The 16,091-nt window shown below is 39.5% G+C and overlaps 1 protein-coding gene across 6 annotated transcripts in view; it reads right to left on the bottom strand.

Moving 5' to 3' along the window:
• RMDN2 (regulator of microtubule dynamics 2) overlaps positions 1 to 16,091 on the bottom strand; it is an 89,945-nt gene that overhangs the window by 61,388 nt on the left and 12,466 nt on the right. For 3 of the 6 annotated variants that reach the window (XM_004466022.5, XM_012528104.4, XM_004466021.3), the window contains exon 2: positions 12,884 to 13,348. In XM_004466022.5, the coding sequence (XP_004466079.1) occupies positions 12,884 to 13,332 (449 nt within the window). In that variant the 5' untranslated portion in view covers positions 13,333 to 13,348. Of the gene's footprint in view, positions 1 to 468; positions 3,515 to 12,883; positions 13,349 to 16,091 lie in introns of those variants that run through there. The other 3 variants (XM_058278408.2, XM_058278409.2, XM_058278410.2) reach the window with 2 other exon arrangements.

The raw sequence follows: 16,091 nt of genomic DNA, 5'->3' as shown, positions 1-16,091 counted from the left end.
GTACCCAAAAGGATGCCTGAACCTGAGCCTAAAAGATTTTCTCTAACTGCCTCCACTGTACCTGCCCAGTTCATTAAACCTTGGGAACATAAGGAAGCAGGTAGAAATAAAGACCAGGGGAAACATATAAGAGATTACTGGAACTAAAGGGTCCCCCAAAAGAAAAGGCAGAACTTCTTGCTTTAAAAATAATACATCATAACATTTGTTTGAGACCATTAAACTCCTGTATTTAAAAGAATTAAGTGGAATATGCTTACACCCTGATGACTATTTCCAGTTTAAAATGTTACCCATGAATGAAGCACTCATTCTCTGGGAAGAAAATTTCAGCTAAATATCCAGACCTTCCAGCTATCTAGTTATGGTGGGAAACTAAAGGGAGCATTAAAGCTTGTTTTATGAATTTTTTCAATGTCCTTTAGCACAAGAAATATGGATGGCGTTCTTATTTTTTTAAAAGCCTACCTTAAGCATTTTCCCATATTGAATTTAATTCAGAGTAAATCTCTCCCTTCCCATCTAGGCATCATCCTTAAGCCGTAAATGCCCTGTGTGGGTGGAACAAGTCAGAAGACTGAATGCTTAAGGCTGCATGTGGAATCAACATGGCAATAACGCAGAATGTGATGACAGCAGGCTCTAGAATCTAATGACGTCAGTTTAGAATAAAATTGTTCTGTGGCTCATCTTTCTGAAAAGTTGCAATCTGAGTGACTATGGAATATATATTCTAACTTCATTATGTTCGAGGAACCGGCCAACCAATCAAGGGGTCCATTTTGGCAGTAAAGTGTGCCATCTGATTGTTTGGACCACATGCTCAGATCTGCTATGGCACTGTTTGACACCCCTTGGAATACTCAGAATATACCTAAAGGCAAAGTTAAGAGTAATTAGACAAGAAACATTGTTCTCTCCTTTCCCACCCCAACTCGGAATACTGTCTCTATACCAGGGGCCGGTGGATGTGTGTAGTTGCTTATGGAGTAAAACACCCCCTTCAGATACTTGTATTTACCTCAAAACCCTGATCCAAAACCATACCACCACTTTTTGCCTTTGTTTCCTTCCTAATGCTCTACTTTGGGATATCCTTGAACAAATTCCTTTTCAGAGCCTTAAAGCTCTCTAATTTTTACCATACAACTGTCAGATTTATGGTTTAATTTTACCCTGTTTATAAGTTACCCTACTTATACGGTAGTCTTTTACTGTTTCCTGAATGCTGCCAGAAGTCGTGAGATTCCTGGGCCTGAGGCACAGGACTCCTGGCAGAGCAGTGGCATGAGTATCAGCAGAGTGGCACTCCCCTCGGCCTCAGTCTCACGGGGACAAGGAGGAGGACCCAGAACCCAGAGATGCTTACACCTGCAGTGGGTTGCATTATAGGAAGGGAACACTGAGCTAGAGGAATCCACCACTTTTATAGCAAGCAGGAAGCAAACTTGCTAAGCTTGCTCTTCACCCTGGAATGAAGCATTACCTCACTCCTCACGGTTTCTTGCCACAAGCCTGACAAACAGCCCAGGTAAAGAGTGGTCACAGCCTCATACTCTGAGCACACCCAGCAGGACATGCAGGAGCATATGGGGTCCAAAGGGACTGTCTCTCCCTACAGAAACCTATCATTTTCCCCCTTTCTTATGAAATTGTTATCTATTATCTCCAAGTCATTCTAAGATCTAAGATTATCTTCTCCAAAAGGACAGCCTTTGTAAACCATAACATAGAAAGGTAATGCTTGTAAAGTTCCTAGGAGAAATTTCTCTTTTCAAAACTGGGCCACTTTGCTGTTTAACATTGCCACCCAAGGTCTTTCCAAGAAGCACCTGACCACTGACACATTCCCAAGGAGATGACGAGATGCTGACTAGATGTCAGCACCACCTATCGTTCTGCCTGAGGGAGGGAGGAGGTCAAAGCATTCCCCACGTTGAAGCAAATGAATGGCTAACCACCTAAACAACAGGTGTTTGAGTGTATGCGTGGTGGGGGACCATCACCAGACATCTGAAACGAAAAGAAATCTCAGGGAAACGGATGTGGCTCAACCAGCTGAGCTCCTGTCTCCCATATAGGAGGTCCAGGGCTCAATGCCCAGGGCCTCCTGGTGAGGGCAAGTTAGTCCATGCGGTGAGCTGACTCAGGTGGAGTGCCAGCCCATGCTGGAATGCCGCTCCACGCAGGAGTACCCTGCTGCATGGGAATGCCACCCAGCGCGGGAAAGCCACCCCATGCAGGAGTGCCGGCTGATGCAGAGAGCTGGTGAAGCAAGATGATGCAACAAGAGACACAGAGGAGAGGAAATAAGAAGACATAGCAGAACAGGGAGTTGACGTGGTGCAAAAGAGTAATCGCCTCTCTCCCCTCCGGAAGGTCCCAGGATTGGTTCCCCGAGCCACCTAATGAGAATACAAGCAGACACAGAAGAACATGCAGGAAATGGACACAAAGAGCAGACAACGGGAGAAATGGGGGGAGGGAGAATAAATAAAATAAATCTTTAAAAAAGAAAAAAAGAGAGAAAAATCTCATACCAGTGTGGGCAGTATCTGGAGGTTCTTTTATATTGTTCTGGGCAGGGAATTCATCTAAATCTAGATATCCTTAAATCACCTCCTCACTGCCTATTTTTAAGAGTACTAAAATTAGACCTAGCCCCCAAAGGGATGCTTACCCTTGTAACAGTGAGCATCTAAAACATGCTCCTCTTTTATTTCCAGTGCTCTTTATTCTATCAGTCATATAATCCCTGGCCCCTTCTACTTTCATTATGCCCTGTGTGACATGTCCCTCCTCTTTTCCTACTACAGTCCCTCTGTTCCCATCAAGACGGATACTCCATCATGCTGCCTCACTATGACTCAGGAGCACTTGAAAACTATAGTTACATCCTATCTCAGCTGGATGTTAGGAAATCATCTCAAACTTTTAAGTATAGTAGCATCACCTGCTAAAATGCAGATTCCTGGGCACACTCTCCTCCCCCCCCTCCCCCGAGATTCCAATTTGCTGGGCCTGGGTAGGGATGGGGAATGTGCATTTCCAACAAACTCCGAAGGCTGTAGGGGATGTTGATGCTGCTGGTAGCTCAGTTCTAGAGCATCTGAGACATGAACCACCACCAGAGGCCAGATCTGAAGAGCCTTCTGAATTCCCTCACAGCAACTTCCTACCTGGCCTTGAATGATACCAAGACTAGGTGTCCCTCCTCCTGGCACCTAGATAATAAGTCCCTTCAGGAATCTAGACTGCACCCAAGAAGAAGGAGGAGGGAAGCGGGGAGAACTCTGAATGTGACTGAATCTTTAGCACAAAGACACGAGCTCGACATTGGAACTGACTGAGTTAACTTGATTTGGCAAATTCAAGTTTTCCCACATAAGTCAAAATAGAGTTGGTGAGCTAACTCTGAATTCAGTTATAGAGAGATACACAGTTACACCTCTAGCTATTCTGAGTGTAAGGAGTGAAAATTATTTAACTCTTTACATTACAACATTATAGTCTTTCCACACAAGTTAACTCTTTGCAGCTTGTTACTCAGCATAATTATTGGTATGTGACTTGAAAGGCAGAAAAATTGCTTGGGGACTGTGAAATAATTTCATAGGCTATTTGTAGAATTCCTGATCCACACATTAATTCCTTTAAAAGGAAGAAGGCTAATAAGAGTCACTAGGTAGTGGTTAGTAAATGCTAAGAACTCAGTAAAGATGTAGAAACAATACACAGTCAACAGATTGTTTGAACTGACCCAATCCTAAATTGGGAGTCGTTTTTAAAACAATAGAAAGAGAAAGTATATATTTTAGGTTAACATGTACAAGTGTGTTCCAGAAACATTAGGTGACTTATTTTCTTACCTGATCTCTCCATATTCCCAGCTTTTTGCCTCTCTACTAAACCTACCTTGCAAATTCAACCATTTGACTTCTCCACGCCCATATATGAAATGCCAAGTCCTGCTGAAAAAAAAAAATCCAACAGTGCAGACTTGTACACAGTCTTAAACCCCAAATGGGACTAGATTCAGTAGGGCAATCCTTACTTATGCTCCCTCTTCCACTCTTCCACTCCCTACATGTTGTCTTCCAAGTTTTCTTCTTTCATATATTCACTCACTCAGGAATGCAATACTGAATAACCACATATAATGTGCCAGGAACTGTGTGGGGCTTGGGGGACCACAGGCAAGGTCCTCGCCCTTGAGGAGGTCAAAGCCCCATGACTAGGAAATCAGAGGAGGGGGCAGGACTGGTATAGGGAAGAGGAGGCAAGGACCACACTTCTCTTCTGCAAATGCCCTCGGCTAACAGTCTCCTCCAGTTTAGCAGGAAACAGGGGTATGTGGCAGGAACCCTTTTACTTCCAGCCCTTACAGGGTATCTACTATCTACCCTGTATTTAGTAGAAGCTAAAATGCCTTCAGCTGTAAGAAAGGAAAGAAAAAAGCTGCCAATTAAACTATGATGTCGAACTACTGTGCCATTAATTGATGGCAAGATGTACCTCAATTCAGGATATGTTAAAATGTGAAAAAAAAATGTTCATCTTAGAATCAGTGACATAGATTATGTCTACACCTACCTGTACCTGCTTAATTAGGGAAGGGTTAAAAGAGGACTCACAAGGAATTGAGGTGAGTTTATCCTGGGGTGCCCACCGTAAAAGGCAAAGTCAGCAAGTATTTCATACACACCTTGGCCCTCTCCCTCTCCCTCTATGCCCTTGGACACTGTTTTTTGATCACTCAGACATTCTGCCCTTTCTTAAATATGGATGAGGAAGAAAGAGGCAGTTTAACACAGTGGTTAAGTGTATAGACATTGCCTCTTACTAGTAAGTTACCAAGCCTTTCCCCAACTCCATTTCCTTACTTCTAAATGAGGATAATAGTGTTGTCTATCTCAGGGAGTTACAGTGTTGATTAAATGGAGTCAAGTCGGGAAAACATTATACAAGGAATTCAATTCTGTTTCCTTCTGCAACATCTGTGCAGCCACAGAACACAGAATTGGGATCTTTTCCTTTCTCTTACATAACATGTAGAATTGCTGTGGTTTTTGTAGATATAGTATCTATTGATCCTGCACATTGAAGAGAACATGTAGGAAGCTAAGTCTTATCCTTGATGTCAAGATGTCAGGCACTCTGATTTATTTGTGGACTTACTATGAAATGGATGGATGCTGTACTTACTCTTCATCTTGTGAAAAAAAAGAGAAAAAGCACAAGAAGGAAGGTCATTAGATGAGGCTTCTGAAGACAAATGTCTCCAAACTGGAGGCAAAGGCCAATAGAATGTAAGTTCTGTGAATGCAGGGACTTGGCTTGTCACCAGAGTACCACCTACAGGAGTGTGGTTTAAGGTGGGTGCTTAATGGAAATGAATGAACTAGAATGAATGAGAAATAAATTAATTTGTAAGCTTGTTCTTCTTGTCTTCCCTGATAACCCACTGAATATGACATATCTAAATTTGATGGTAAAGAGGCACTGACTAAGATGATGCAATGTAGAGGAGGGCCTAAGCTATATTATATAAACCTTTGCCAAGTTAGTACTCCTTTATTGTAAGGAAAGGGGACTAGAGATATCACACAGCCACTCCCAGTTCCCATGTTACCAGATACTATCTTGAGGTTAATAAAGATCCCAAGAGTCTGCAAGTGATACTGTTCTCTTTCTTCTCCAAGTTATCCTAATACTTAAGAAGGTGTGCTGCTGTGACAGGGGCTGGGCCACACTTTGTTTCACTGGTGATTTCCTGTATTCCCTTCTTTTTTTTTTTTTTTTAAAGATTTATTTATTTATTTAATTTCCCCCCCTCCCCTGGTTGTCTGTTCTTGGTGTCTATTTGCTGCGTCTTGTTTCTTTGTCCGCTTCTGTTGTCGTCAGCGGCACGGGAAGTGTGGGCGGCGCCATTCCTGGGCAGGCTGCTCTTTCTTTTCACGCTGGGCAGCTTTTCCTCACGGGCACACTCCTTGCGCGTGGGGCTCCCCCACGCGGGGGACACCCTTGCGTGGCACGGCACTCCTTGCGCGCATCAGCGCTGCGCATGGCCAGCTCCACACGGGTCAAGGAGGCCCGGGGTTTGAACCGCGGACCTCCCATATGGTAGACGGATGCCCTAACCACTGGGCCAAAGTCCGTTTCCCTTCCCTTCTTGTTTGTTTTGGTTTCTGATCAAAAAAGCTCTCCTGTATTCCTCTCAGTGTTTCCAGTCCCACTCTCTCTACTGGCTTCCTCCTTGCAGCCTATCAACAAGCTTGAGTCCCTCCCAGGTTAAAAACAAAAAGCATAACAAAAAGTCCTCTGAACCTGTTGCGTCCTTCTTGCATGTATACACTCTTTCCCTTCAAAGCCAGGTTCCCTGAAATAAGAGACTGCCTTCCTGGCCTCCACGGTTTCAGCTCTCAGTCCCTCATCCAGGCTGCCCAGCAACTGTTTCAGCAAAGCGTATCAATAAATGACCTCCTAAATGCCAAATCTAGGAAACAAAGGCCAGTCCTTGTCTACTTGATCAAAAGCATTACAACCGAAATGCATTTTTCTAGTTCAGGACCATCAAGCTACAGCTCAAGGGGCTTAGTCCACTGCTGCCTGTTTTTGAAATAAAGGTTTATTTGGAAAACAACCATACCCATTTGATGGCATCGACTATGGCTGCTTCCATGCTACAATGGCAGAGCTGAGCAGTTGCAACAAAGACTGTATGGCCCTTAAAACCCAACATTTCTAACAGAAACAGTTGGCCCATCCCTATATTTGATATATTTGACCATTTCATTTTTATTGATAAAATACCTCGGTTTTTTAAAGAATTTACTATGAGTTAGACACAGTGCAAGGCACCTTACCCAAATCATCTTGTTTAAGTGTTGAAACAACACAAGACATGTACCATTAGCCACGTTTTCAGGTGAATAAGTTCAAGTTCAGAGAAGTGAAGTGCCACAGCTAGTTAGAAGCTGAGCCTGCACTCATACCTGGGGCAGAATGATCCCCAAACTCATGGTATTCACCATTGTTCTCGAACCCCTGTCCTCTCCTGGTTTCTACCCTGGCTCTTTTCCCACTTCTTTGATCAGCCATCAGTCCTCTCTTGCAGACTCGCCCACCTCTGCCCACCTCACTGGGAAAGGTTCCAAAAGGCTCCGGCCTCTGCTCTCTCCTCTCTGCCCAGGCTGCACAGAGTCTCATCCACTCCCACAGTGCCCAGCCCCTGCACAAACTGGTGGGCTATCCAGCACATAAATGACTTTCCCCAAAGAAATGCTTCTTTTGGCCCTTGCGTGACTCCTGTCACAGGCAGAGGGGGATGACTGCTCCCGCGGGCCGAGAGGCCAAGGCTTCCATCTCTCAGCAAGACCTGCCCAGGAGGGTCGAGCACCTCAGGATGCGCAGGTACTTGGCGCTTATTTTGGACTTTGGGGCCCTTGTTAAAACCAAGACCGCAAGTCTCCCTCTTTAACACCCTGTTACGGTTTTAAAAAATATTTTGTTGGCTTTGTTAGACTTAATTTTGTTCCCTGCTGTATTTCCATAGCCCAGAGACTGCCTGGTACAGAGTCATAGACTGAATGAATAAGGAGGGGTTAACTGCTGTTACCTTCCCCTGTCTGTTTGTTTTAATTTTCAAAGAAATTCACAGGAGACCTGGATGGCAAACTATGAAAAGATATTGTTCAGTCTTACTAGTGTTCAGAGAGATGCAAACTGAAATAATGATGAGTTACCACTTCATCTCCATCAGGTCGGTTAAAGTTAAAAAGTCTGACAATATATGAGAATCATTATGGGGAAATTAGAATTCTCATACATAGCTTAAAGGATTGTGCACTGGTACAAACACTTTGAAACAATTTAGCAATACATTATAACACTATAGTTAGTCTATGACTCAGCAATTCCTACTTTGAAGTATACACCTTCAAGAAATTCTTATACATGTGCCAAAAGATTATGAAGAAAGATGGTCAACAAAGCATTGTTTATATGAACAAAAAAAGGAGCAACTAAAACATCCCTCAATCCACCAATAAGCATATAAATTGTAGTATATTCATACAATGGAATACAGCATAGCAATTGAAAATAATTAAATGTCTACACATATCAATATGGAAAGATCTAAAAAGAAATTTAATGCAAAAACAAGTTGCAAGGAGAGCGGGTGTAGCTCAGTGGTAGAACAAGCGCTTCAAGCGGAGGAGGTCCTGGGTTCATTCCTGGTACCTCCTAAAAGAATAACAAAAGAAAAAAAACAAGTTGCAATATGTTATCTACCACATTATATAAATTTTAAGAACAAAAGGCCATTTATATATTGTTTATGTAAATATGCATGTGTAAGAGAAACATTAAAACTTTCAAGGTGTGATGGTTCATTTCATGTATCAACTGGCTAGGTTACAGTGTCCTACTGTGTGGTGAAGCAAGCACTGGCCTGATGGTTACTGTGAGGGTATTTTGTGGATTTAAATAATTTATCAGTTGATTGTAACTATGGCTGATTACCTCTACAATCAACAAAGGATATTGCTTTCAGCAATGAGAGACTGTCTCATCCAATCAGATGAAAGCCTTAAAGGGAGAACTGATGATGATATCAGCAGTCAGAAAAAAGAATTTCTATCCCCACTTTGGCCAGCAACTTCTGGGGAAGTCAACATGACCTTCACCCGAGTTCCCAGTTTACAGCCTGCCATACAGAATTTGGATTTACCAATCTCCATAGTCAGAGCTAATTTCGACAATAAATCTGTCTCTCTCTGCCTCTGTCTCTCTCTCTCTCATACATATACATATACGTACCCATACACATTTACATTTACATGTAGGTACGCCTATGTGTATGTACATATATGTATACAAGTACATACATGTAAATGTATATGTGTATGTGTGTATATATATCTCCTGATCCTGTCAGCCCTGTTTCTCTGGAGAACTCTGACTAATACGTGAGGGAAGAATGCATGCCAACTTTAGGATAAAGGTTACCACTGAGACAAAGGAGTCCAAAGGGGATTTCAATTTTACGTGCAATGTTTTACTTTTAAAAATGCTCTGAAACAAAAATATCTATTTTTAAAATTTTATTACTATAACATTAAGGAATACAGAATCACCACATAGTGAATATCTGAATCTATATTTATTTCAAAGCCTTGAAAAATTGAAAGTTCAACATCAAAACTGCTTTGACAAAAGTAAATAACAGTAATAGTAAAAATGTAAATGAACAAAAAGCTAGGTCTGTATTTTGGCTTATGAAAAGAAAGTTGAAGATTTTGAAACAGAACCACAAAGCCATAGTTTCATCACCATCCTCTGCTACCTAAAAGTAATGCCATCTAAACCAAGTACTATGCCTTGTAGTATGCTGGTCTTCTTTTTAAAGTATATTTGAGGGATTTCCAGTTCTTTTCAAATAATCAGTATGGTATTCTGTTGATACTACTTGAGGGTATTATATGAACCTAACACCCATATGAAAATACCTGGATCAGGAATAAAGAGAAAAACTGTTCTACCTAACAGACTTTCCTGATTTTGAAACACTTATTTTCCCTAAAGCTCAGAGTGAAATGTGAATAAAATGGAATAAGATTTAACTTTTTAAAACTGACGTTTCTAAAGCTTTGAGTTGCACTGAAATTTAAATAACACTTTAAAACCCATAGTTTGATAGAGCAATATAGGACAAATATGACAGAGAAGAGAAGTGGACAACTTGGAAAAGGAAAATAAAGTAAAAGATTTTCCAAAATAAGAAAAGACTCACATTTAGACTGAAAACATCAACATGAACTAGTGAACTTAAAACTATTTTTCACTAACTTGCCCTTAGAGGGACCAAAACAGTCCCTGGTATCACCCTCCCTAAAAACAGTACTTGACCAAAACTCAGGTTTTGGTGTCTAATACGATTCTCACTGAAAGGAACCAAGGCTGTCAAGGCAGGAGCTGATTCCTCACCTCCACCACCAGTCAGATGAAATTAGCTGGATCTGGAAAAGACACCAATCCGTGAATCCATGATGACACTGTGTACTAAGGGAAGGCACATGGGAGATTCTAATCATGTTTACAGAAAATGCGGTCTACTGATCTACCCAAATTGCAGGAGTCCAACACTCATGCTTTGCCAACAACTAAGGATAGATAGGATATAACTAGAGATCATTTTTCCTTTCCTGTGGAAAATGAATAGTATTAGTCAATTGTGACTGATATCTTATTTTACTAAAATGACTCATAAGAAACTCTTTAGGTACCTCTCCCAAAAGATATATTTTACATAGAGAACATGTATAATCATTGTAGTTGATCTTGCTATCAAGGACACTGTGAGTTGAACTCACCTTCAACAGGGTAATAGGGTTAGGACTGTATTTCACTGTGGCCAGTCATTTCTGTCCCATGGGAGTTTATAAAATGACAATCATAAACTTATGCAAATATATTTTTAAAATATTTATTTACCTAAAAAACATTTGTTTCTAATTATTTATTTTGAAAGATGTGTTAAATCTTTCTGTATCTTATTTCTTTCAATCCAAGCTTTTGGATTGTTTGCTTGTTTTACTTATTTTCTTAAAGCAGAGCGAAATAAGAAAAAATTCTCTCCCCCTACTTTATTAAATGCTATTCATTGCAATCTATTCTAAATCATTAGGGCTGTATTATATATATCGTTGCCAACAAAAGCACCCAGGATTAAGCAAGAGGAGGAAATGTCTTCCCTGACATCCATCTTAATTTTAGATACATCTAGTGTTCCTTACTAGCCCTATAACAAAGTACCGTAAGGCAGGTGGCTGAAAACAACAGAAGTCATTGTCTCACAGTTCTGGAGGTTAGAAGTCCAAATTCGAGGATCAGCAGGGCCACGCTCCATCTGCAATCTGCAGCCTCTTCTAGCTTCTGGGGTTTGCTGGCAATTCATGGTGTTCCTTGCTTGTAGATGCATCTCTGCCTCCGTCCCGGCAAGACCATCCTCCTTTTTCTCCACCTTCACATGGCCTTCTCCCCTGCGTCTCTGTCTGTGTCCTCTCCCCTTCTTATAAGGACACCAATCACAGTGAATTAGGGCCCACCCTAATCCAGCTGGACCTCATTTTAATACACATCTTCAAAGACCTGAGTTCCAAATGAGGTCACATACATAGGACCAGGTGTAGGAATTGAGCATATCTTTTTGGGGGACACAATTCAACCCATAACACTTCCATAAATTTCTCAAATTTCTCAAATTCCACAACCCATAAATTTCTCAAATCCTCTTTGGATTCACATAAAAAAATGTATGTCTATATTATTACTTGTCATTAAGTCCCACAATGATCTTCTTTCTATCTGTCCTAAACTTATTTTGACTTCAAAGGTTGCCCCTCTTTCAAGATTTTTAGAATTCCTTGCAAGCCTGTGCTCAACTTAACCATGACCTTTTCAGATGAAGGTCACTTGTCCTTTTAGTCTATACTTCTTTCCTGGGGCTGCCATTTTTCCCATGAGTCCAGAGAGTCTTCTCTGGCTAGCCCCTAGTTCATCACATCCTTTCTAGGCTGCCAGAACTGCACATGGTACTCCTGATGCAGAAATTCAACAGTTTTACACAAGGATAGGATAACCGTCTGGTTGGTTTTCAGTAACTTTCGATGCTTACTTTTCAGCTTAATTGGAGTACTAGGTTAAAGTTCTCTACACCCTTAATAGTCATCAGGTCTCTTTTCTGAGTTATAGTTCTGAATTATTAGGAACTATTTTAGATTCCTTTTAAATATTTCACTTGCCTATTTTAAAACTAGTCCAGAACTTTTTTCTTTTTCTTTTTTTAAATTCAGGAGCACACATTTTTAACACCTTCCTAATATCTAGATCCATCATTTATGACAAACTGAAAGATTTTTACATCATAGTTTTTCCAGTTCATACATACAAAACCGATTCCAGTTCTGGCACTGACCTCCAAAACCTGACCGATTACTTACACGTCTTTATGTATTAAATTACCCTTTTATCCTATCCTCTGTTCCCTTTCTTCAGATCCCTTTGCTCGATTCCATGGTAACGTAGTATATAACTCATTCATTTCAAAAATACTTACTGGCATCTACTCCTGGCTAGGCACAAGAATAAGGTGGTCCAGTCCCTGTCTGCAAGAATTCCATTCTATGTCATATTAACTAGTGTTCCTTTATTTACATGCCTATTTTCCTCTCAAAAACACCAGTCAGGCACATTTTCCTCTTTGTAAATCATATATTTTTTTTCCTAAAAACATATGGTGGTGTTAGACGTCAGTGGATTACCTATCCCATGGGAGGAAAAGACTGAATCACTTAAATGGTCTCAAATCTTTCTAGAGCTGCACTGTCCCATTCAGAAGCCCCTAGCCCCATATGGCACTTTAAATTTAAATTAATTAAAATTAAAAATTCAGTTCCTCAGTTGCACTGGTCACATTTTAAGTGCTATGGCTACCACATTGGAGAGCACAGATATAGATGACTGTCCTCATCACAGACAATTCTATGGGACAGTGCTGTTCTACAGAGTTCTTATAGAAGAGGTCACATAAATGCCACACATAAAACTAGGTTACAAATTTTAGCAAACAGTTATTGTTTTCCTCACTACTCCTATGATGCTACCTGGTACTAGTAAGTTATTTATGTTGTTTTTGTCAATGAGGTCTACATCATCTTAAATATTGACCATTACTGAATCAAAATAATCACTCCCTTTTACATCTTATTCATAGCAGAATATATGACTGGAAATACATATTAAAAATATCTAAATTAAATGATAGGAATAATGGAATAAATACGCATCCCAACATGGGAAATATATTAAGGAAACTTACCCTCCTTCACTTTCTGCTTCCTCTGAACTATAACTTGTTGCTGAACTTTGCACAGTGGCAAGCCTTCTTTTTCTAGCTCTGTGCTGAGGACTTATCTTATGAACAGTTATCTTCCCTCCAAGTTCATCTTGTATGTATTCCTCCAGCTCTGTAACAGTTTCTTTAAGAAATTTGATTTCTTCTCTGAGTTCTTCCATATTGGTTAGTAAGTTGTTTAACTTTTCCAGTATCTGAAGTTGCCTTCCTTGGAACATCCCTGCTTTTCCTTGGCCATCAGGCATTTCGTCTTGCAATATCACCAGAGGAGATGTATTTCCCAGAGAAAAAAAATTAGGAAAACCTATTGCTTTCCTGGGTTTTCGGACCTTGTGGTACCACAAAAGCAAGCTGATTCCAGCAGTTACCACCATGACGCCAAGTATCAGTTCTTTCTGCATGAAGTGTGGCATGTCTTGGTTTTTGTTTCTAAAATTAAAAGTATAAATATAAATGAAAGTTCTTTTTTTGTCCACAACAAAACTATTAGTGCTTTTTCAATCAACAAAGCTAGATCTACCCTATCAAAAAACATTTGATAAATCATAAACCAAAATATATTGTCACTAATTACCTCTATAATGTAAGTGGCTTAATGAATATGGCCCAATGGAAATTTTTCTTTTAAGGACATAATTGGAGTCTAGAATAAAGTAATAACTACTTCAATTCAGAATTTTCCAAAGACCTGATCTGAAATCTACCCTTTACTGCATCTTTAAAAGAATTTGGTAAATAGAGGTAAAAGCAACATTATAAATTTCTGAAAAAACTAAGATTCAAATTTTTCTTAACTGTGCCTAAACCTTTTATTTCTATAAAATTAATTAGTGTGCCAATTTATGGATCTTATCTAGTTTATAAAGCAGGCCAAGAAGCTCTTCCTTAGCACTAGTTAGCGTTAGTACTGAAATGTAGAGTAATAAAACAAAAATTTCAAAACCTAGGGCTTTAGGATATAAAATATACTGGAGAGCATTGACAAGTTTGTAACCCATCCCATAGCATAGAAGTCCAAGAAATGTTAACATATATTCAAGTTTCATGCCCCTTTCTTCTTCCTGTGTTTCCTCTGTTGATGTGTGACATCTCAATGTTTTCATTTCAAATTTTTTCAAATTTTCACTTTTTTGTTTAATGAATTAGTCATTTCTTTGGCCCCTTTCTCCTTCTAACCATTGACCTTTTGCACTCAAGGTCCAAGCTTAGGCTCACCTCATTCCATACACACTAAGCTACTTTGACTAGATGCTACCAGAACCTTTCTACAACAAATTCCATGTTCACTACCTCTGACACCTATCTCTGTTCTTAAGGACAGAAGATCATTAAAGGAAAACAATATAAAGGCCTTTCCTTCTGAGACTTAAAAATGGCAATACATCTATTAGTGCTAGGATAAACTTCTGTAATCAGAGTAAAATATAGTGAGGCATTTTTACAGACTGTGAGGTTTCCAAAATTATGTTCTCATCAATTTCCTTCTTTTGTAAGTTTGTTAACAACTTTGGAGAAACATTATAATGTTAAAATGTTCATTACAGGAAGTTGATCCATAAAGGTTTTTTATTTTTCTGACCTCCCCCAGACCCCTACACTTTCTCAAGGACCAAATTATTATAGCAATGCTGCCTCCGTGGATCAGCTGCAGGAGGAATTAAAGACAGTACTTATTAATTTAACATTTTATAGGAGGAAGTGAATTTAGCTCAATGATAGAGCATCTGCCTACCGCATGGGAGGTCCAGGGTTCAAACACATGTGATGAGCTGGCCCAGCCGCAGTGCTGATGTGCGCAAGGAGTGCCGTGCCACGCAGGGGTGTCCCCTGTGTAGGGGTGCCCCATGCTCAACAAGTGTGCCCTGTAAGGAGAGCGGCCCAGTGCAAAAAAAGTGCAGCCTGCCCAGGAGTGGCGCCGCACACACGGAGAGCTGACGCAGCAAGATGACACAACAAAAAGAGACACAGATTCCCGGTGCTGCTGCTAAGAATACAAGTGGACATAGAAGAACACACAGCGAATGGACACAGAGGGCAGACAACTGCGGAGGATGGGGGGCAGGGAAGGGGAGAGAAATAAATAAAAAATAAATCTTTAAAAAAAAACAAAAACAATGTATAGGGATTTCAGTGTATAGAAGCCCATAAAACTCCACTTCTCTAAAAATAATATTTTGGATTCTCTAACAGCTTTCACAAAACTTCTCATTCTTCTTGGAAGTGAATCCACAGTAAAGGATTTCTGAGAACCTTAATTAATACAATGCATACTTTGAAAATTTTGTTTTGCAAACAAAAGAAAGTTATTGAGATGAAAGAAAAAAATAAGTTCACAAAAATCTACTGAAATAGTTTTTGGGTTAACTGCCACTTCATATATTCTATTTTTTTAAGGTGCCTAATTTCTTCTTGTTTTCCTTTTTTACATTCATCCTACAATAGTCATACAATACCATTATACAATGACTCATGATCCACTAAATGAATTATTAATCAAACAAAAATATTGACCGAACACTTTACATCTATGAAGCACATAGATTCTATTCATATAAAAGAATCACATGCCTAGTAAAAATCATGCAATTTAAAACCAGGAAAGCACTTAGAAATCCATGAGCTAACGTTTTATTAGATAGATGAATGAGGTAAAGCCCAAAGATGTTCAGCTGCAGAGCTGGAAGAAGAAGTTTGATTTTTTATTTTTTCCATTCTAAGTCCTATACACATTTTATTTCAATACAGCATCTTGGGTTACATCATATATATATTTTAAAGTGTTTACTTTCTTCAAAATAACATATGCAATATGTGCCATTTATATAGTAGTCATTCATCATTCAGTCAACACACGTTTATATACCAGGCATGGTATTAAGTGCTGGGGATACAATGGTTAAAAGATAAACATCATAATGTTTTCCCACATGTGATAAATTTTCCAGATGATTAAAGTTTAGTTTTAAAATCATTTTGTCATATAATTTCTAATACATATATTTTCAAATAATATGTATGCTTATATTGAAAAGACTAAATATCATTTAACTTATTCTTGATAAATCAAGAAAATTTTTATGAAAAGGAATTTTGTGTCTTTTCAAGGAAAGAAATGGCCCCCAAGTGCTATGTTTTTGTTTGTTTTTAAAATCTTAATTGCTTTCTTTTTTTG

Source organism: Dasypus novemcinctus, chromosome 17 (genome assembly GCF_030445035.2).
Source record: "Dasypus novemcinctus isolate mDasNov1 chromosome 17, mDasNov1.1.hap2, whole genome shotgun sequence".
In the NCBI taxonomy this organism is placed as follows: domain Eukaryota; kingdom Metazoa; phylum Chordata; class Mammalia; order Cingulata; family Dasypodidae; genus Dasypus; species Dasypus novemcinctus.
This window is presented reverse-complemented; position numbering and strand designations above follow the sequence as displayed.